The sequence below is a fragment of the Lagopus leucura genome, unplaced genomic scaffold (assembly GCF_019238085.1).
Source record: "Lagopus leucura isolate 7727_CA_CO unplaced genomic scaffold, USGS_WTPT01 Super-Scaffold_54, whole genome shotgun sequence".
NCBI classification, from domain to species: domain Eukaryota; kingdom Metazoa; phylum Chordata; class Aves; order Galliformes; family Phasianidae; genus Lagopus; species Lagopus leucura.
The window spans coordinates 3827489-3849678 of record NW_024962251.1 but is presented as its reverse complement, the minus strand read 5'-3'; the positions used below and the strand labels follow the sequence as shown (position 1 = coordinate 3849678).

General features: G+C 40.0%; 1 protein-coding gene across 3 annotated transcripts; it reads right to left on the bottom strand.

The window, feature by feature from the left end:
• Positions 1-6072: 6072 nt before the first annotated feature.
• C9orf72 (C9orf72-SMCR8 complex subunit) lies at positions 6073-21098 on the bottom strand. 3 transcript variants are annotated; one of them, XM_042874032.1, is made up of 11 exons: positions 21032-21098; positions 19775-20270; positions 16756-16815; positions 15828-15923; positions 15146-15210; positions 13968-14040; positions 10850-10966; positions 9915-10150; positions 9369-9426; positions 8639-8748; positions 6073-8553 (listed from the first exon to the last, which is right to left on the bottom strand). In XM_042874032.1, exons 2-11 carry the CDS (start codon positions 20216-20218, stop codon positions 8367-8369), a joined length of 1446 nt encoding a protein of 481 aa, XP_042729966.1. In that variant the 5' UTR covers positions 20219-20270; positions 21032-21098; the 3' UTR covers positions 6073-8366. The 3 variants fall into 3 exon arrangements, with proteins under 3 accessions (XP_042729966.1, XP_042729975.1, XP_042729981.1); XM_042874041.1 differs by lacking the exon at positions 21032-21098 and adding an exon at positions 20410-21016; XM_042874047.1 differs by lacking the exon at positions 16756-16815.
• Positions 21099-22190: the final 1092 nt, after the last annotated feature.

Genomic DNA, 22190 nt, shown 5'->3' with positions numbered 1-22190 from the left:
TTTGTACTCATTAGAGCAAACTCTGAAGAAGAGTAAGGCTAATGACCCAGTGTATCAGAGGAGCCGTCTGAAGCTCATGCCACCAGATCGCTGGAACTAAGTTTTCAGATATGCTCATTACACCAGGCAGGAAGCCCAGGATGCTGACATGCTGTAGGGAAAGTCCACTCAGGTTGTGGTACAGAGCATTTAGGTCTCTCGTGACTCAGAGATGGTGGAAGCACATAAACCTTGCCACTGATTCTCTTCTCTCCCCTTACCTATAGCTTCCTCCCATTGCCAAGCCAAGCAGATTTCAAATGCTGGAAGCATCCTGGTTCTGAAGCCTGCGTCCTGAAGGTAGCGAAGAAAGACAGTCTACTTTCTGCAGGGTTCAACCTTATAGACATGTTCTCAAACAGAGCAAAAAACTGGTGGGTATTGCTTCTGCTGGGGAAAAAAATAGCAGCGCTGTTTATAACAATGGCTTTATTTTTCTCCATTGGAGAGATTTGAAATGCAGAATAGTCAGCATTCCACAATTTCTGCCCACGAGCAAATATGAGATGGCTCCAAGATGCTTTGCTTCCTTGTAATGCAGAAAATTTCTAATGAGAAGCCAATTTTCTGAAAACTGGAGATGCTGCAGCACACACAGCCCTTGGAGAGGAACCTTGTAAAGCCAAGTGGAAGTGGAAGTAAATCAGGCTGCGCTGGAAACTGATGGGAACCCATAGCAATGAACAGAGTGTCTGTTTCAAATAAATAGTCAAAACTTAAAAAAATACTATGTTTTTCCAGGAGATCATCCCATAACCAATACTAGAAGGTGTTTTTCAGCCTCTGATTAAGCTATGTGTCTTTACAGGCATTTGGATACACTACAGTCATTTTAAAAATTCTTCTCATTATAAAGCATGTGCAGAAATATTTGCTGATACATGCTTTTGCAGCTTTTTTGATGCATCAGTTTTCTACTGTAAGTAAAAACATAGCCTGCATTCAGTGATCAGCTGTCAGAGAGGGAAGGGAAGGAACTGGACAAGTGCATTTCAGCCGACTTCTACCACTAAGGACCTGAGAACAGTAATCCAAACCAGATGTAGGGAAAAAATGAGAGACCCATAAATACAGTCATTCTAATGCCTGTTTGATTTCCCGCATTCGTAAGTGCTTTACCGATGAAAATTGCAGTGTGTTCATGAAGCAAGGATCTGTGCTCATACTCATTTCTGCCCCACTCCTTGCTACCTTTGAACATGAATGTCTGTCACTTTTGCTTCTCTGGGATCTTTGCGGAGGGCTTGTCCTTTCCTTTCACACTGCTTCTTTTCCCATTTTCTCCTTCTTATTGATCTTCTTTTAGTTTCTTCTCTGCATTCGTGCGCATTGCTTGTGCTCAGCTGCTTGGTTGGGGGCACCTTGCAGCAGTGTTTCAGCCCACACTTGGAGTGCCCCCCTAACATCGTTCACCTGATTATCCATCCCTCCTCTCACCATCATTTGCTTCACCTAAAGAACAGCAAGCTGAATAGAAAGATGCACTCCAGCTTGCTAGTGAGCAGTCTGTGTTTGGGGTACAACCAAAGTTTATCCGAGGTGTAAATGGCTGAAGCACACACAGTGTGGTCTTCACCGCATTTTGCTCTGTGAAACCAACCCAGAGCACTTCACCAAGCACTGACAGGACACAGCAAACACCAGGTGTGCCCACACTCTAAGGCCACTCTGCGCCCTATGAACACATCTGCCAGCTCATACCCTTGCTTTGTCAGTGTGCCGTTCCTTCCTGCTTCTTCCTCAAAATATCCTCTCTGCAGGGAGAGCAGCTCATCCACAGTCTCCCCTGCTCGCAGCTGCCTGCTGAGGACAGGAGGTGTCTGTGAGCTGCCAGGAAGGGGATGGCACGGGGACCCCAGCATCCCTGGCCCTTTCACAGCCTGAATAATTGTTCCTTCATGGCACAGCAGAGAAACACTGGTTTGTGTTTCAGCAAAGCACAGCTCTGCTGTTTTAGTCTGAAAGAAGAAATGTTTTCAGTCTCTACACAGTCAGGCTCTTTGCATTTCAGACAAACGGACTCGTGAAGATTACTGAATTCTTCTCTCAAACTGTTGCAAAGCCCACAGGAGGACCTCTCAGCCCCTGCTGGTCTGTGTCTCTGTGGTATCTCATGCTTCTAAGACTCAGTCACCTTCTACATCCTACCTCCTGCCTTTGCCAGGAGCAAATGCTGGTGCAGGAAGCTCAGAGACCACCACCATCTCCTGCAGGGACAGGGACTGACTGCCCCGGTGGCTGTCCAGAATCAGCAATGAGCTCTGCTTCAAAACTGTTGCTGTCAGGTTTCTATGCCTTCTAAAAGCCCGTGGCTTCTGCAGCACACTGGTAGCTCTTGGCAGCCTGAGGCAAGCCTCAGCATTGCTGCAGCACACAAATATTATCTTCTGGAAAAGAGCCATTCTTCTGGCCTCTGTCCCAATGCACTTGTTTTGTAATATGTGTCATGACTAAGCATCAGAAATTAGCAAAACACTGGGAACAAAAACCAAAAGTTTTGAGCCAAATGAAAAGCACTTCTGGTATTCGGTTTGTGAATTTGCACTCTCAAATAAAATCAGCAGTGGAGAGGGCAGAATAAAACCAAAGTGTGGGAGCTTGTAATGCAGACTCCACCAACACAGCCATCCGTTCCGAGCTCTGCGTGGTTTTTTAAGTGCACACATTCTAAATTACAAAACCCAAGAACAAAAGCTAACAAAAAGATGTATTTTGACACTGATGTTTAAAGTGAGTCACGTAAAGTTATCCATATTTTCTGCATTAAGCACATTGATAAGCTGACTTTTCTTCGAGACTAACTCAACAGATGACGATGCCATCACATCCAGAAGATCGAACAAGCATTTCTATTCACACATGGCAGAGTGGGAGGTTTGTGCAAAGATGGACAAAGAAATATGCAGAAATATGAACAGATGCGAATTAAAACAAGGTGATTTGTTTGAAAACGGTCACTCAGAAACATAACAGTGCTGAATGGGCATTTTTTTCGCATTATCAGAAAGGTGATAAGAATATGTTATTATATTCTTGTCATCTTAGTAGTAGCTTAAATTCTATTTGTATGTTTCATATCTATGTGAAACCTTTACCTGAAGTGCATATAGCTACAATTACAACTCCATATTCCACTGTCCCATGGGCAGTGACTATCATAAATATCATTCAGAAACATATCTGCCCTTTTGTCAGCAAGAGAGAAGGCGAGGATGATGAAAAACTCTGAGATCCAGCTCAACTTGCACAGAGCCACCATGGTGCAATACGGGCTGTAAAGCTCTTCACGCCCAGGGGCTTCAGTTGACGTCAGCCTTCAGGTCTGTGTGTCCATCAGGGCTTGGGGAGAGGAAACAGATTTGCACCTCCCTACTAATAGAAGTGTTTTCCAGCTGTGATTATGTATTTCACTGGACTTCAAACCTATAATCCACAGCTTTGTAGTGGCACTTGTAATGTAATTGCAAGCTGGTACATCTGATTGCAAAGATCACTGATAATTTTGCTGTTCTACTGATTTCTTTCTAGCATGGTCATTAATTAATAAACTTCTTAATCAGTTTGCATCAAGCTTGCATCAGTTTGCATCTTGAGTCTTCAGCCTGCTGGGAAAGTGTCAAAGCTTGGCAGTAACTGCGTTAACAGCAGACTGAACCCAACATTTTCTTCAGCCTGCCAGTGTCCAATTGCCTGCCAGAACACAGTATGAAGTTAATCACTCATTACTTATTGCCCAGGTCCTTGATAATCGGCACAGCTGCCCTTGACTAGTAAAGAAATCTGAAGGCCAGAGCGTCCTTCCTCCAGAATCCAGGTTATCAGAAATTATTTCCAAATACTGCTGTCACAGCAGACCTCAGTGCAGTGTGGGATTAACCTCTGGCAAATAGGCAGCTGGAAAACAGACACAAGTCTCAGGACAAACTCTCCCATACATCCTCCTACAAATGAATGAGGAAGGCTCAACACACTACTGGCACCACTGAACATTTGGCAGAAACAAATGAATTGCTGTTTATACAGTCAGCAGTACCAAATTTCAGTATTCCCAGACCTGTAATTTCTTATTTTTCTGCTTCTACTAAAAATCAAGTTTGGCAAACATTAATCATGTTTAATTGAAGTTGGAAAAGACTACTCTTAGTACAATGAGACAATTTTCTAAATGGAAGAGAAACTGGCACTGAATTCCAAATTTCGTAAGGGAGCTTTTGGCTGTTGAACGGTCTCAAACATTTTGGCTTTTTATTGGATACACGAGATCAAACTTCGGACATTTGCCTTTAACATAGCAAGGCATCAAGCCTTACTTTGAAACTGAGTCAAAAACCTTTCATGACTTTATCTCGCTGTCTATAGCTCACATTTGTCTACCCTTGCTTATATGTTTACATTCCTCTCTCATAAACATCTTTCTTCTTTTGCTGCAGGTAGCTGTTTCTACACAAAGTACAGTTACCCCACATGTTTCAATTCAGGGGCACACTGCCCCTGAATTGTAACATGTGTTAGACCCAAAGGAGTCTAAGGTGCTTCTGATACCTCCTCCTCCTTTGGTTCATATATTTGAGTTCCAGCAGTTCCATTGGTGAACCCAGGGCCACCTTCAAGTTTTCACATGTCCATGCTCCCAGAGCAGTTTGTTTAGCCCCATGTTTACCAGCAATGTATGAGACACTCAAAACTGGCGTGTTATGAACAGCTTTGATGGAAGTTTTTCTGGTTTGAGCAGAGGGCTGAAACCACCAGCCTGCAGTGGCTGCCCGCATCAGTCATTCCAGTTGACAGTTGCCTTTCTGCAGGACCATAACACCACACGACAATTTGGAGAAACAGGGACATCCTGAAGCCTCCAATCCAGCCCATTCATGTCCCCAGCAGGTTCAAATGTGGGTCACGGCTTTACCCCATGAAGGCTGGAAACCCTACAAGGAGGGAGATGACACCACCTCCCGTGGGCCCTACTCTCCAGATGGGGAAAGCTTTCCCTTCACTGCAGCCTCTATCCCTGCTCAGCTCACTGCACGAGGCTCAGGGCCTTGCTCCCACAGCTGCCACAGCCCCATTGGTGTTGCTGCTGGGGCTCTGCCTGCTCAGGACTGCACAATGCTCCTGTCCAGTGGCAGTGGGGATCCCTGTGCTTTCCTCTCACTAGCCCAGGTCACTCTGGTCTCCTCCAGTTTGTAGTCACCTCAAAATTGACAAGGTGCAGTAGATCATCTCCGGGCAAAGTATAGGGATGTTGAAAAGCATAGGCCCCCGGTGTTCCACAGGATCAGACAGCTGCTCTAGGAGGACACATACCACGATATCCCCAGACAACTGAGCAAAACTGAGCAACCTACAACTCACCCAGAAAAAACTGCCGCTTTTCCAGCTGTCAGAGACCTTCCTTCACCTCTTCTATAAAGTATGTGAACACTAGAAGGTAAGAAGTTGTTGCTGAATTTCCTTACCAAAAAAAAAAAAAAAAAGTAGAAATTTCTCTTTTCAATGACCCTTTATAAGTCTGCAAGCAACAGGAATTAGGATCAGAGAAGAATGTGACAGTAAAAATTCTCTAAAGGCCTATTTCCCTGGAAATCCAACTGGAAACAAAACGTTGCTGTAGGGTGTAAGGAATCAGAACACTGACAGAAGACATTCACTGATTTAGTCACTGGTACAAGTGAACTAAAAACACATATAAGTATTAAAGTATGGGATTAAAACTTTTCAATAGTTGAGGCTGAAATCTTACTTATGGACAACAGAGGCCCACGGAGTCACTCTGGTGGAAATCAATGACTCCTTAACAGAAACAGAGGAACTAAATCTGGAGACTTTTAGAAACTTGTCATTTTAAAAGTAGTACAGTCAGACACCAAGTTAGCAACATAGGACTGGCTGTCAGTGAGAACCTGTATTCACCATCTCAGGTATTTTTATTTTAACAAGAAAAAGGTTCCTTCTTTATTTAATGATAAATAATTATGATCCCATCAGATACATTCTATTAAAAAAAAAAAAAAAAAAAAAAACACACAGCAGAAATTAAAATAAAAGAATTGGCATAAATTTTATTAGAACAGTATTTTTCCTGAGCAAGATTTACAACACAGCATGCAGTATTTAATAACTTACTTCACTATACATTCTGCACTAGTGACAGTTGTGCAATAAAGGTAGCAATTGACATATTTCCAGCTTTTAGTCATTTCAAAGCGGCAGCATATTCCATAATCAGAGTTCTACTGTTAGTAGTTAGTAGTGTGAAGTTCCCAACGCCTGTGAAGCTGAAGTGATTAAATTCAGCAGCACACTTGAAGCTCTTCAGTCTTCAAGCAGAACTTCTGTATTAGAATTTCGAGATGAGTTCATGACATTATTTTTCACAGGCTTAGGCAACACAATCAGCAAAACTTATCAATCACAAAAACTTATCAATCAGCCTCTTTTATAATGGATAAACTGGCTGAAAACGCAAAAGGAAATTACATTGTTAGTAAGGCAAACAGAATGTCAGTACAAATAACTGAAATCATCACATTTCTGATAAGTTCTTTGGGTGAAATGCTGAGCTCATATTGCAGGAGTCCAACATATGTGTACAGCACAAAAAGGGCCACGTGCTGTAACCAAGGTAACATAGCACAACTGATTTTTATTCACAGAAAATGGAGCCTGGCTGTGGCTGAATTCTTTTCAAAGCTTTAAGTATTTAGTTGTAAATTCTTCTTTTTCAGGAAACAGAAAGGAACTCTGGGCATACACAAACAAACAAACAAACAAACGGCTTTTCTTTCAAGAAATGAATGCTGGATATTTCGGGAAAAATTGGAAGTCTGAGTTACCAACTAACTCACTGCATAAAAGAGACGCTGGACAGCTATCCTGAAAACAAAAACACACTTCTGTTACAGTGAAGGAATGTTACAAACAATCGTAAGCAATAAGGCAACAGCACCTTCTCAAATCATACGTGTAGCTCCTTTGCAGTGAAGACAGAGCTATACGGTTACACTAAAACACGAAACAAATACATTTCTGCTTTGTCCAAAAACAAATATACCACCACACAGCACAGATGAATCTCTGTTCTCAATATTACACACCAAACTTGCCCAAACTGTAAAAGAATAGGTCTGGTTAATCTGACACTGCAACCTTCACGGTTATTGGAGTTCTATACTTCTTTATTTTCAAGCAAAGCAAAGTTGAATATTTGCTGGCTGAACTAATAAGATTGGCAAGATTATTGGCCTGAATTCACTTAGTAAAATGCTAATCATGCAAGCTCAAAGCTGTGCTGATCTCTTTATCGGGATTAATAAATATATTAATCGCAGTGTAAAAAGAATTAGTTTTATCTTCCAGCGCGGCCATCACCCTGTTGTTCTTGGGGAAATTAGGGAAAAGCCTAATGCTTTAATCTGAACCTCAGTCTAACTGCCAATAGACAAAGCAGCCGCAGCAGTTTAGGCACAAAGACTGATAACCGCTGTTGAATGACACAAAGTTTTCTGCTTTGTGCTTTGAACGAGCTCAATTATGCTGGATCACTGAACACTCAACCGCAGGATGGCTCAACAGCCTGTGACAGAATATTCTAGTTGGCATTTACATGCAGAAAGCTGCTTAAATAATGACACAATTCCAACGTGCAGGGTGCTACCATTTATGCTGCTAATAGCCAACACATTGCTTGCAGGAACAGCACTGCAGATTGGTTTACTGTACATGTAAAACAAACAAACAAACAACAAACCAAAAAACCAAAACAACTAAAAGCAGAAAACCAAGCTCCTGACCTTTAAAAGTCCTAATGAAGGAGTAAGTAGTGTTTTAAATGAAGATAAAGGAAGGCATATTTCAGAATTGTATCATGTACAAAAGAATGCTTTAAAAATCTTTCTCAATCTCCTGAACCTCCCAGATTAGAGAGGACGCATTCGTCGGTTATTTTTTTTTGTGGAAACACTAAAAATTCTGGCTCTGTACTGAGCAGGGGAAAACACACACCTGAAAGAAATCCGTGGGGAAAGAAAACAACAACGCCTTCCTTTATCCGAAACACATTCAAATTTACCTAGTGAGCCCATACAGCAAAGGAACTTCTGATCATGTTTACTTTTACTACCGAAAAAGCACACAGAAAAAATGGGTTCACCCAAACCACCTAGCTAGGCTGATATTCCCCTTAACAAGACTGCTTCCGACAGACGGCACCGCTACTCTGTTTCTACCGACCCCTCGTAAATCAGGTCAATGATTGTCACAAGCCTGCTGCTCACACCGACAGATTGCTCTCAGCGCCATGCAATATTACACATTAACAGTGGAGAATTTTAAAAGGTCATTAGCATATCACGCTCTTGCACACTGATGTAGAATGGCCTCCCAAAGATGAAGGAATGCAGACCAGGTTTAATCTTCTCAGCCAAAGCCATTATTATGTTAAGATCGCCCTCTGCTGTTAGGTCGAGATCTATCTTTAAGCTACGGAGAGATTTAAAAGGTTTTTTTCCTTTCTGCCTGCAAGAAAATAAAAAGAAGATTCATAAAAAAGAACAAAGTAAGTTTCTCGAAGCCTGCTTTCTATTATTATCTGTTCACTTACGTGTCATCCTCTATGTATTTTATTAAAGTTAAAGCTTTTCTATGAAGGACTAGCAGGAACTGAGCAAGGAATGTACTCCTTAGAGACAAGCCAGGTTTCAGATGAAAGATCTGTTAAAAATTATAGGAGAAAATTAGCTAGATGTAGAAATTCAAGAATCACTTTAAGAGTGTAGAATAAAAAGAAGCACTGCATACACATATACCACATCCCTGATTACACTACAGTACGTGCATTAGCAGCAGATTCATGGACGCACTGAAGATTCATTCTTACTTTGCTTGTTGTTCAGATGCAAGCAATCAATCTGTTTTACAACTCTATTTGGATGAAGTATTACTTTCACTTTAAAAATGGTCTGAAATGAATCTCAGTCTGGTAGGTGTTATTTTTTTTTCAACAGTGTAAACACTGCTGTGCAGTAATAGAAAATATGCTTTGGTTTTATACGTAACAAGGAGTTTCAGTATTATACCAATACCACAAATTACACAAAAGAGTTCTTTCTTTAATCACTTGTATTACCAGACCTACATTTCAAGTGGTCAGTTTTTGATGCCTTCTGCAGTATGCAGAAAACCATCACAGTATCAATTGGGATAACTACTGTAATACTTTGAAGAAAGAGGTACCATAACAGCAAAAGTTAAACTAACACCACGATAAATTGTCACCAGATGTCAAAGCACTGTTCTCTAGTTCTTGTTCTTTCTAGAAAAGCAATTACTACCTGATCCAGGAAGGCTTTTACTAATGTGTCTCGATGCAGGATATCTTGAAAAACATTCCTAATGGAAAAAAAAAAAGGCAAAGAAACACATGATAATGCCATGAAAAGACAGTAAATGTCCAACAATTGTGCATAGTAATAACGTTACAATTTACAATCTGGCAGGAATGCAAAGTGCATTAAAAATTTTAGTGAATTATAATCCTGGTATGAAAGGTAGCACTTTCAGGAGAAATAAGCTAAAACCAGAAAAGCCATCGAGCTTTATCAAATACACTTAGCTCTGGCATAAATGGGCAATAATATTAACATAAATAAACATTTAAAACGGGCAATAATATTAACATAATGCCATCAGAAACATCACAGAATTTCAGCAACCCTTAATGCAACAAAATGACTGAGAGAACTGATAAATTCTGCAAAACAAATTCAATTCCCAGTTGCTTCTTAGAAGCAAAAAATCCTGTACTGTATCAGAAAGTACCCTTTACTATCTCGTCTCACGTCAAGCAACTTTCTGAAGCGTGGGAGCAGAGTACATACAAATCTGGTGTGAAGCTCTCATCTGTGTGGATAATAGGATCTTGAGACATTTCTTCATCTGAATTAGCTCTCCAAAATGCTGTCAGCTCAGACCTCATATACCGTCGTTGGTTGTAGATGTGTTCATGACAAGGGGGCATCTGCTTCACTGTATTGACATCTACATCTATGTGTGTAGTAGGGTATGGAGCATACATCACTTGACGGAAGGGCAACACAAAGCTTCCTGTTGCATCCTGTTTTTTGGGGGAAAAAAAGCTGTTTTTAATTTTTTTTTTTAAAGCTATATTGGAACAAAACAGCATGAAAATATCAAGCCAATCTTTTAAATTCCATCTCTTTACACATATTTTGTTTGAGACAAACAGCACTTGTAGTCATTAAAATATCCTTAACACTGCACAATTCCCTTAATGTAACAGTGAAAGTAAGTCTTGAGGCAACCTGCGTATTACACTGCACTGTCTGCTTCCTGAACTCATTAGCATGACAGTATTATATCTATTTGTCAAGTTTAGACTGTTCTTTAGAGCAAGAAGCACTATTTTTCTATTTACCCTCAATAACTGCTGTAGCTCTTTTAAAATACTTGGAAACTGTAGTACTGACATAGGCCAGTTCTATTCTGGTTCTGTATCCTTTTTGGGACTCTAGTCCCAAGTAGGCAGCAGACTGTTACTCTCATACCTTGAAGAATAGGAATGATTCTAAACAATACACAACAAAAGAAATCGTTGGGTCATAAAAAAGACTGGCTAGGAATTGTAACATCAAATAGTCACAGGCATAAGCTCTAGCATCAAGGAGAACTCAAGAGAAGATTACAAATTTCTTCAAACATGAATGTGTGTATAAATTTGCATCTATATGTGCACACATGCACTCAAAAATGTTCTTAAACCACAGAGGAATAGAACTTTCCTAAATGTACTTACTTTGAGTAAACCTTGAACAAAAAGCCCTGACTCGTACTTGAAAGAAGACTCACTTCTGCAGAGTCTGGAACATTTCCGCTCTGACGGGGTAAGGAACAGGCACAGTGTTCTCACAATCTGCATTGCAAAGAACAGTTTTGAAAAAGAAGAAGATTCCAGCAATTAACTGATCTTCACATGCAATTTCTGACTTAAACCTGTTGATTAGAAAAGACAAAACCTGAGTGACATCACAGAACGGCTGCATGTTTAAATAATTAAGATGCAAAAGATGGAAATCCAACTTCCTGCCAAATGAAGAAGAAAACCTAAACTTTTAGCAACTTTTTTTTAGCCAGCTACACAGAAGAAATAACTTGTCTTCCAATGCTTCTTCCTATTACAAAAACATGAATTACTGTAATTATTCCCTAACCTTCTAAGCCACTCATTTTATTTACTCCCCATTGGAATGTCAACTATTGTCTCCAATAAGACACATCCAATTTTATAAGCATCCACACTTATTTCCTCATTAATTTCCTCAAACTCTCCATTAAAAGCAACAAAGACATTTAATTATTTCAAGCTCCTACACTGCAACAGCTGCAAGCAATCATCTCCAAACACAAACACATATTTCTCACATAGTCAAACGTGTTTTGATGCATGCAAGAAGCATTTTTGTTTGTTTGTATTGCTTTAACAAAAGCTAAGGTTACCATTAAGAAAGCAATTATTTTGGAACACAGCACCATAACAACATGAGCACGTTACAGATAAAGATCTGTCTAAAATGCATGAAATTTGCTCTGCAGACATCATGAGGCTCATATTTTTCCACAGCCTTTTTTTCCCAAAGCAGCCAGCTTATCAATATACGTGTTAATAATCATTCGGATCTTGAAGCCTCCTTGTTAGTTATTATGCCATTCTGGCAATGTGCAAAACCTACAACTCTGAAACCAAGTGTGCTAATAACTGTTAGCCGACTTCACATAGGAACAGAGTTTTCTTTTCTCTGATTCTCTTGTTGCCCACAGTTATTTTTAATTGACCACCAGCATATACTGTTTATTTGATCAGAGGTGCTTGATCAGCACTGCCAAAGGCACATCAAACACTGCATTACTTCTCCATATTTTTGTAAAGCATCATGAGCTGCTTAATTTCAAGTCACAAAACTACTAAAGATGCTGAAAATTTTCAGAATCTTTTAACAAGACATGTTTTCCTGCAGCAAAGAACCCTAGATACTGTAAAATACATAGTATACTATTATATATGTATAATATAATGAATATATACTCAACAGGCTCAATGTTCTTAATTTTCATTTGACATCAAAGTAATACGAATATCAAAAAAGCACAGATTTCAAAAATTATAGAATAGGTTTCTTTCTCAAAGAGAGTTTTGAATCTCACTGCATGAACTAGAACTCAATTACTGTAGTATTACAATTAAAAGCAAAATCAGACAGAAAAGCTCAATATGCAGAAAGATTTCCTATCAAAAAATAAAGCTACCTGGACGTACTGCTTCTCCACATGTACCCTGACAGTAGCATTGTTATGGTCTTCAAGTATGGAACTACTGATACCACATTGCCCAGAGGCACCTGTGGAAATTGAGAGCTTACCAGGCTACACATCTACAAAGAGCTTTACTCTCACACAGTACTGGTGTACTTATTATTTGCAGTGGTGCCTAATACCTGAAGGCTCATTTTTTATACAATCCCTTTTCTCGCTCACGGTGCGGGGCTATCCTGAGTCAAAGGGTTTTATGAAAGGACTCAGCTATGAACAAAGAGAGGGAATTGATTTTGTGAAGTACGTTCTCTAAGAAAATAACAATTTCTTCACAATTTGCCTCTGAATATCCTAATTGAAAACTGACTTCAGTGGTTTTATTAGAGGAGATGGTTATCGTACAGCCTAATTAAATGAAGACAAAAGCAAGCCTTTCTGAACAAAACACACATGCACTACAGTAACCTGTAAAGAAACATGCTAAGAAATATTTCAATGAACTGTAAACAGAAGAGTTATCTCCTCTAGCAACTGATTTCGATTCATATGAAAGTATCAACTTGGAATAATCAAAAAGCTGTGTACAAAAAACGTACCTGAAGAATTTCACATAAGGAAAACATCTTCCCTTGTTTTTTCCTTCACATACTCAGTAAGCTTAAAGTAAACACCAAGAAACTCTCCATATACACATAAACATTAGAGAAGAAGCAGGTCAGGTTATAATTTCAAGTTGGTTCAAATTAAATATTTGATAACAGACTTACAAGGGAGTTGAGAATAATAACAACAATAATAACAACAACCTACAAATTTCACACTTCTCCATTCAGAGGTACAGCTAATACTGCTTTATTGTTTCTAAACTTGAAATCTCCTGTGCATCATCCCTACTGATAAATTCTACACATATTTCAGCAAGTTTCTTTTGTTGCTATTGTCCTCAGCTTTTAGGGCTTGTACTCTCTGATTTCTCTGGAAGGTCTTCTGAGTCAAACCTAATCTACTCTGTACCAGTTAAACTGTACAGATATTTACTAATTAGGATTTAAACAGACAGCAGATGAAGAGTCAACACAAACACAAATATGAAGACAAAAATGCTGGAACTGATAGTAATGGTTTAAGATTCCAGTAAACTCGCTTGTTTTAATGTGTGCATGACTATGGACACAACAGCTTTGAAGTTCCACGAAGCACAAGCATTTCTTTCATTATGATGAAGCACATTTCTTCCTCAGAACAAGCAAAATTAAGCAGATAATTATTTATTATACAGTATCTGCTGACTTTGCTAAACTCAGTGAATCAGCTGCTACGTGTTCAGACTGTACATTTGAGGTAGCAAAGTTATTTTAGAGGTTCAGACTCATTTATTCCTCACTACGTGCAGCATCAATTAAATTACACTCTCTGGTTCTCTTATAGTTGCCAGAATACAATTGACAAGGGAATTTTTAGGCAGAATTATCAACAGTAAGATAACCAAACAAAACATTCTCTCTTCCTACTGTAAGTATGCTTATAGACAAACCTTGTTACAATAATATGCTAACACTGCTGATAATCAGCATTTAAAATTCATTTATTGGAAAGTATATTACCTTATTAACTTTTTCTGCGCTGCTTCCTACAACTACAGAACAACCACAGGTCTGCAGATGTGAACTAATTGCACTGCAAATAAAAATAAATGTGGGTCAATGAATTCAACCAGACTTTTCAAATAAAGCCCTTATCATTTTAACAAGAATAAGTAAGAGCTGCTAATCTAACTGCAGGCCTATACTACGGCCCTCACACATGCTGAAATCCAAAAGTTCGGCAGCATCTGTATTTTCACTTCGGTGAATAAAAAGATTGCCAGCCAGAACCACCCAACACCACTTACAGAGCTAACAAAAACTATTTAGCTGTGTTACAGAATCCAAAATCTGGCCACAGTCAGAAAGCTTTCTCCAGTATCTGTTAGTAGATGGACCCTATCTTACTAAGGGAGGCTTTGTGAGGTGATTAACCTGTTGTAATAAACACCTCTCATTTATAAGGACTATAACAGCTACATTTGGACTGTGAAATCCTAGAGGTGGACTTTATGCTGGAGCTGACACTACTTATCATACCAATTTTATTTTAAAGGATTAGATTAAGGCCACGTGATTTCCTCCTTAGGGGTAGAAACAGGTGTTTGTTTCATTTTGAGGTTACCATAAAAGCATGACTGTATTTTACAGGTTAGTTTTGTTAATATGACAGTCCACTTAGCCTAATCCAATTTTTATTCAGTGGCACTCTTCCAAAGGAAGAGACCAAGTTGCCCTGAAGTGCAAATTCTTCTACTTACACATTAAAAACAATTGGGGTGTGGGGGGAGTATAATTCAATAAAAAGTGCTCTACAGGCCATACTATCAATTAAACACAATTCTGTTTTTTGTTGGTTTTTTTTTTTTGTTTGTTTGTTTGTTTGTTTTGGGGGGGTGGATTTTATAAAGACCTAAGCCTATGATTTACACACTCACAGACTTTAGGTATCAAAGAAGACTTGTATTTCATATGGATTCTGCTATCAAGCAAATGACCCTGTCACAATGGCCAGGCAGCTGCAGCTGTTAGCCCAGAGCCATTCTTTTAAGTAGAAAACAACTTTTATAGCATTTTGTAGACTAAAATCTCAAAAAGTCAAACATCTAATACCAGTTCATATGCCAATACAGATTTGTATACACACATGTAAGTTTAATCCATGTCAGTATGGCATAAATCAAAACTGAAATTCATACTTGAGGAGAAAGCCTTCATGACAACTATCCCCAATGTCATCGTCGTTCAGTACTGTGTCACTGATCTGAAAACCAGAGAAATAAAAACAAAGATTAGAAAAAGATGTACATCTCAGAATTAAGTGATTCTGATAGGAGAGGACTGTTTAGGATCTATTTAAGCTGAGTTGTAAGACTGCCAGAAAAGCAGTTTTAAAAAGGGCTTCTGACTTTGGCCAAAGCATTTTGAAAACAATGAAGCAATTTAATTTTTAAACTGTTTTTCACCAATGATACAGATTCCTCTCAGTGTTTTTTTCCTAAAGCCTTGTCCAGAATATTCTAACCTAGCCTATGTCACAAGATTTCTACTTCTTCCACATGAACACTAAACCACACTGAAACAGATACCAACATTGAAAGGTGAATACCTCTCCATTCATTTCGTTTTGAATCAAACAGCCTTTCCACACCACTCTTCCTTAGGAAGCATGTCAATCCATGCAGCCCATAGCTCTGACTATTGAAAATGCTGCAAGTACTATTCACCAAACTGAAACTGTTATGCCATTCCCTAGAGCACTTGGGATAACTCGAAGGGTACAGAAATTTATGACATGTTTATTTTTCCTCCAAGGAGAGTACCAAATTGTACTGGCGAAGTCATTTTCTAATTCGGAATGCAAAGAAAACAGGGACTTACATCTATTTCTTCCGGAACACTGTGTGATTTCATAGACGAAAGGAGCTCCATCACAGGAATCACTTCTCCTGTTAGCATTGGAATGATGCTCTGGCCCTGTGCAGTACATAAAACACTTGAAGTGCATTATAAGAAGTTACTAACAACCTAAACATGCAAAACGTATTTCACTTCCTATTGTGTGAAAGTGTAGTTATCAGTGTCAACTGATCCACAGACTTCTTTGGCATTGCTCATCACCAATTGTGAACTGGAAACATGCATTTCACTTTTCAACATCATGTCTAAAATACACTTCTAAGGTGTTTTGCTGGTCAGTTTGTTTGGCCTACACAGGGCGTGTTTGGAATAAGATAATCTGAGCGTTCCACACCACATGCAATTACTGTTAAACACTGTAGATCCAAAGTCTTACAGTAACAATGGAAGGAAAACAAAACCAGGCTATTGGTTATTAACATACAAAATCATGTCTTCTTTCACAAGAAGCTGAAGCCACAATTCCACATTTAGTTTCAGAAACAGAACATTATACACTAATCCTGCTACAGCATTCCAACAGGACATATTGTGTACATCTCTGTCACTTGAAAAGGTAACAACCTTTATATGAGGAGAGCGTATACCTATGGAAGCTACTACCTTTACAAAGCTTCAAGTTCAAGTAAAAGACTTCCCCCTTCTGAAACATAACATTCTTCATAGATTTCCACTTCACCCACAAAGTGATGAAATGTATATTCCTTCATTTTTTCATAGCTTCCATCATCCTGTCTTCAGAAAGGATGTCTTTTGTGCTTGTCAGTCAGTCCAAAGTATCTTCTTGGATCTCAAAAATAAAAGGCAGCACCACCAACTTCTACCGTCACCAGATCCAGTCAAACAGTTTTGTGGTGATGTGCCATATGCATCTACCAGACACTCTTACCTGATCCTCCATTCTCTCCGTGCCTTCCAAGACAATCTTCTGGAAATGCTCTTGCCTCTCCTGAGCAAGAGAAGCAGTTAAAAATATAAATGCTCTGGTACTTGGTTATATACGTATGCACACAACAGTCATATGGCACAATTTCTTGCCTGTGGAGTCATGCTTTCGATGTTCAAGTCTTTTTCTTTTACAGAGCTGACATTAGTAGGAAGTGGCTTCATTTTAAACAGATCAATGTTCTCTGCTCCAACCCCACCAAACCTCTCGCATGCTTGGGCAGGAGTAGCAGATAACGGAGTGTGTGATGACAATGATGAACATTTTCTTCATTAAAGATCAAGAAAATGCCAAATGATCAGAATATGGTGCGGAACTCCATGAATTTCTATGGGTCAGATGGGTCAGGTACAGACTGATGGCTCCTGATACAGTTAAAAAAAAAAAAAAAAAAAAAAGATTTCCAAAACAAGGAAAATTATGTTTGGGGAAGGCAGGAATACCAAGATTTTTTTTCCACATCTTGAGACACTGACAGGTCTTCAAAACATTGTCTTATAACCAACTACAGGAGACACAAAGCCTCGAACTGCACAAAATACACTGTACCAAAGACAGGACAAAGTTCTCAAAAGAGACTCATCAGCAGCTGAGCCTCAATCACTGGCACAACCAACTCCGCATGCAAAAAGAAAAAAGAAAGTATCTTTTACTATACGCTGAGACATTATTGCCTTTTTAGTGGTTACTTTTAGTCTCCTGGGACTGATCTGCTTGGAGTCGATCGAAATCAGGCAGGAAAAGAAGCGCAATGCTTTTCAAACAGATGAATAGGTGACAAGCTGCAGCAAATTACCCTAAAACAGTTGTAAAACCTGCCTGACCATCTGAAAGAAGCTTCAGTGAAAAGTAATACTGGAACTAAGCAGATTCCTTTGGGGCACGGTGACATTCACTTTGACTTCAGAGTTGGTGAACTATGGCATATTCCGTAATGGTGACACTTTGCTTCAAAAAAGTCAGTCTTCATGGAAAGCAGGCTGAACAAATATTAGCCACTTCTTTCTAGAAATGTAACTGCTATAAGCATTAGATAAAGCATTCTAAGCATATAAGCATTAGATAAACCTCCAGAACAAAATTCAGACAAATGTAAGTTTTCTCTTCCCATAAAGAAAACTTGCTTGAAGTTGCTTGTCTTTGCCAGAATGAATGCTGTTCCATGTCTTCCCTGGTCTTTGAGGTCAGGTTTTTTCTCCTCTACAGATCTGTCTGGAACTGTTGAGTGTCTCTACAGAGAGCTCATGAGAACTGAAAATCACTGCATCTATTAGAAATGCCAGAGCAGATACACAGTACCTTTCAGATACCTCCATTTTTTTAATAGCCGTATTTGCTGAACTACCTCTAAACAAGGAATCACAGTAATTAGGCCTGTTTTTATTCCATATTGTAATTCTACAATGCATGCTAATTACATGCCTGCTATTTTCATCTTCTAGTTAGAGCTGCATGTGCAGATATATGCAGGCTTACTTTTCTTCTCTTCAAAATAAAATAAAATAAAATAAGACACTAAAGTGCCTTTTTTGGAATCTTCTGCTTTCTTTCCTTGACCTAACTGGCTAGCTACTTCATGGTCACCTGAAAAAGAATAACAAACAACAGGACTAATTTCAGAGGAAGCTAGTAGAAAACATTTTGTCATTCCCAAAGCCACCTGAGGCCATTCCTAGTGTGGGAATAGATTGATACGGATCAATGTCCAAAAAGGGGGAAGATATGTAGCAGTTAAGAAGGACTGACAGCTCTTATCTGACCACTCACATTACAAGTCAGTGGGGAAGACACTAAATGACAAGAGAAGGAATAGGAGGAATGTAATTAAGAACAGAAGATAGTAATTTTGATACAAGCTAAAGTTCAGCAAAACAAAATAGCTTTTAGGAATGAAATATGTGTGTTTCTAGTCTACTGAAAATGAAGGCTTATATCCTATTCTTCCTCTGAAAAATAAACCTCGTTATCAAGGGTAGATGTGAAGGAAGACACTGCCAGCCACCATCAGGCAATACAGCAAGAAGCAATGGAAGTCGTTAGTGTAACAGAAAGAAAATGACAATGCAGAATTTAACGTCAGCTTCTTATTTTTGGACTCTAAATTAGTTCAGATTAGAGAACTTAAGAAGGAAGTTTAAAATATGTTTATTAGAGGCCTCAAAACAGAACAGGAACAAACATCAGACAACTACACATCACCACACACATTACAACTGACATGCAACAAACTGCTCTAAGACAACTTGTACTCCATGAAGACAACAGAGATCCTTTTTTTATTTTAGTTTTTATTATTAGAATGTTATTTATTTTTAACAAAAAATACATAACAATTTTCTCTTAATGACCATTATGCACCCAAAGGTAAGAGCTGCAACTCTTAAAAGAAAGAATATTTTAATTTTTCCTTTTTCAGATTCCAAAAGTAGTAATAATTAATTATTAGTAGTGTTATAAAGTAATAATAATATTAGTTTTGCATAATTTAACACCTGCTGAACTCCTTGATGATACCCTTCTAGAGAAACAGAACTGAATACACATAGAATGACATTAATTCCATCAGTTCTCTTCATTAAATTCAAAAATGAAAAAAACTGATTTGAAATAGTAAATTTATAATACTGTCTGGTTTAAACACAACAGTTAACACAGTTAAAAGCAATTATTTAAATCAAATTCAGAGAGATGACAGATTGCACAAGACAGCCAATTTAACATAGTAGCCTGGTACATGCTTAAATAATACTATGTGGCTATAAAGGACAAATCACCAAGATAAAAATTCTAGCCTCAAATTTGGTGCCATACGGATAACGTTTTACTTTCAAAATTCTGTATTTATACAGAAGTCAGCATTCTCTGAATTTTTGTGCATGGATTGCCACATAACAGATGTCACAAAACAGCTTTGCTCAAGACAACTAGGACAACTGCTTTTAGTAATGAACAATAAACCTACCTTATGCATCCATATTCTTCCTTTCCTTATAATATGTGTTAATCTATCCACGCATACTCTGTGAAGAGGCAGGTAGAAGGAAAGTTCACTTTGTGGAAGTATAATCGATAGTCCATATGTGCTTCTGTCTCCATTCCAGTTTCCATCAAAGATTAATGACACAATAATTACCCTTTTTTCTGCCAAGACAAAGAACTTCACATCTATTGCACCACTTTCTGCATTCCGAAGTATTTCTCCATTCAGGGTGTGGTTAGCAAGAAAAGTTATTTCACCGTCACTGAGAAGTACCTGATCTGTCTTTGGGGCCCAGATGTGCCGTACTCGGGGGCCAAGGATATTGTCCCAGTAAGCAAAAGTGGCAGCTAATAAAGGTGACTCGCCATTCATAGAGATCTCTGTTTTAGCAACTGCAGGAGATGGTGGTGGACACAGAGCTGACATGGCTGCTTCTTCTCTTGCAAGTCAGCTCACATCACCTAGAACAGAAAGTTTTCTGGGGAAAAAGAAAGGGACAGTGATCATCATTATAACATTTTGGTTTGTTTCCAAATAAAACTTTAAAAGACAGCTCTGGCTTCTTCACCTAAGATTCCACCATAGACTTTATTCAAGAAGGAAGTTCATATACGTACCTTCCTTATAACACTGCGTCAAAGAGACCTCAAGTAGCCTTTACTCACAGCACAAGCATGATGACTAATATTCAACTGCCGTAAGAAACCCGACAGACGGCAAGCACACAAAAAGGGGCCATCCCGGCGGCCGGGGTACAAGGCGAACCCTCAATCAGCAGCAGAACGCAGCGATGGGAAGCGCTTCGAGTCCCTTGGACACAAAGCCCACGGCACACACCCCAGCAGCTCTCAACGGCACCAAATCGGGCGCTCCGTGACACCACAGAGTTCCACCTTCCTCGCAAGTCACAGCGACATACGCAGAACGCAAATTAGCACGAGTGGCTGTAAAAGCCAAAACGCGCTCAAGGGGGCACGAAGGCCCACGGGCAGAGCCGGGCTCTGCACACAGCTGCCGCCCCACCTTCCCACAGCCAGGCGCCGCCGAGGCCGCTCCTCCGGCCCCTTCCCAACAGCAACGCGCTGCGGGCCGCACCGCCCGACTGCACATCGATCAGCGTTATTTTTCACTTCCGAAAGGTCCCAAACCCTGTGCGGGCGGGTTCCCAAATCCGGTCCTCCACCTGCCCTCCCTCCGCGAGCGGGAAGCCACGGCGACCGGCGGCCGCCACCGCCTCACCTGCGCTCCCACCGCCCGGCCTCACCGCGCCGCGCATGCGCCCTGAGTCACCCGCGCAGCTTCAGCCACAGCGCTGCGCATGCGCGGCACCGCCCCCCGCTGTGTAGGCGCCGGGGGCCTGAGTGCCAAGATGGCGGCGTGCTGGGTACGGTCACCCCGTGGTTCTCATTTGGTTGCTGTGTGAGGTACCCCTTCACACAGGAAGTTTTTAATAAATTAGTATCTTAACAGGCTATGTGTGCAAAACAGTGAACGTGCAATGTTTTGGGCTTCTCTTTGTTTTGTAGAGAACAGCAAGTGCTTCGATGTTATTTCCGCAGCGTATCAGGAAGAAAGTCGCTGCAGATGTTTGGTTTCTAGAGCTATCTGTTCATAGATAGCCTAAGGAGGAGCAGAACACATTCCTGTCTCTGGTTCTTGAAGATTGTAGAGTCACAGAATGGTCTGGGTTGAAAAGGAGCACAATAATCATGCAGTTCCAAAACCCTGCTCTGTGCAGGGTTGCCAACCAGCAGCCCAGGCTGCCCAGAGCCACATCCAGCCTGGCCTTGAATGCCTTCAGGGATGGGGCATCCACAGCCTCCTTGGGCAACCTGTTCCAGTGCCTCACCATCTTCTGTGTGAAAAACTTCCCCCTAATATCTAATGTAAACCTCCCCTGTCTCAGTTTAAAGCCATTCTCCCTTATCCTATCACTGTCCACCCTTGTAAATAGCCATTCCTTCACCTCTGCTGTCTTTGGAGAGCCCAAGTCAGGCAGGGCGGAGCAGCCTGGAATTGTCATTTCTGAATCGCACCCTCTCAACCACAAAAATCACCCTTCTCAAAAGGCTGGTCATTTTAGGCATGTTAGGTTTACATTTGTGTGCAAGCAGTTTCTTCCCATGCCATGCAAAAAAGAAATGCATATCAACCTCTCCAGCTCCTGTAGTTGTTGGCTATAAGCTCTGTGGTATGCACTGGTACTGAGTATGGCATGTAGTGGTGCAGGAAGCATGGGCTTCAGGGTAAGTTTTGTCTCTAAAATGTCATGGAGCCTTGCATCAGACGTGTGTTGTTACTGCATCAGTTTCCCATTAGAAGATGCTTTAAGGATACTAGGTATTAAACCAAGTCATTGTATTTTGTGCCAAGAAACACCAGCACAAAGTAAAAATTC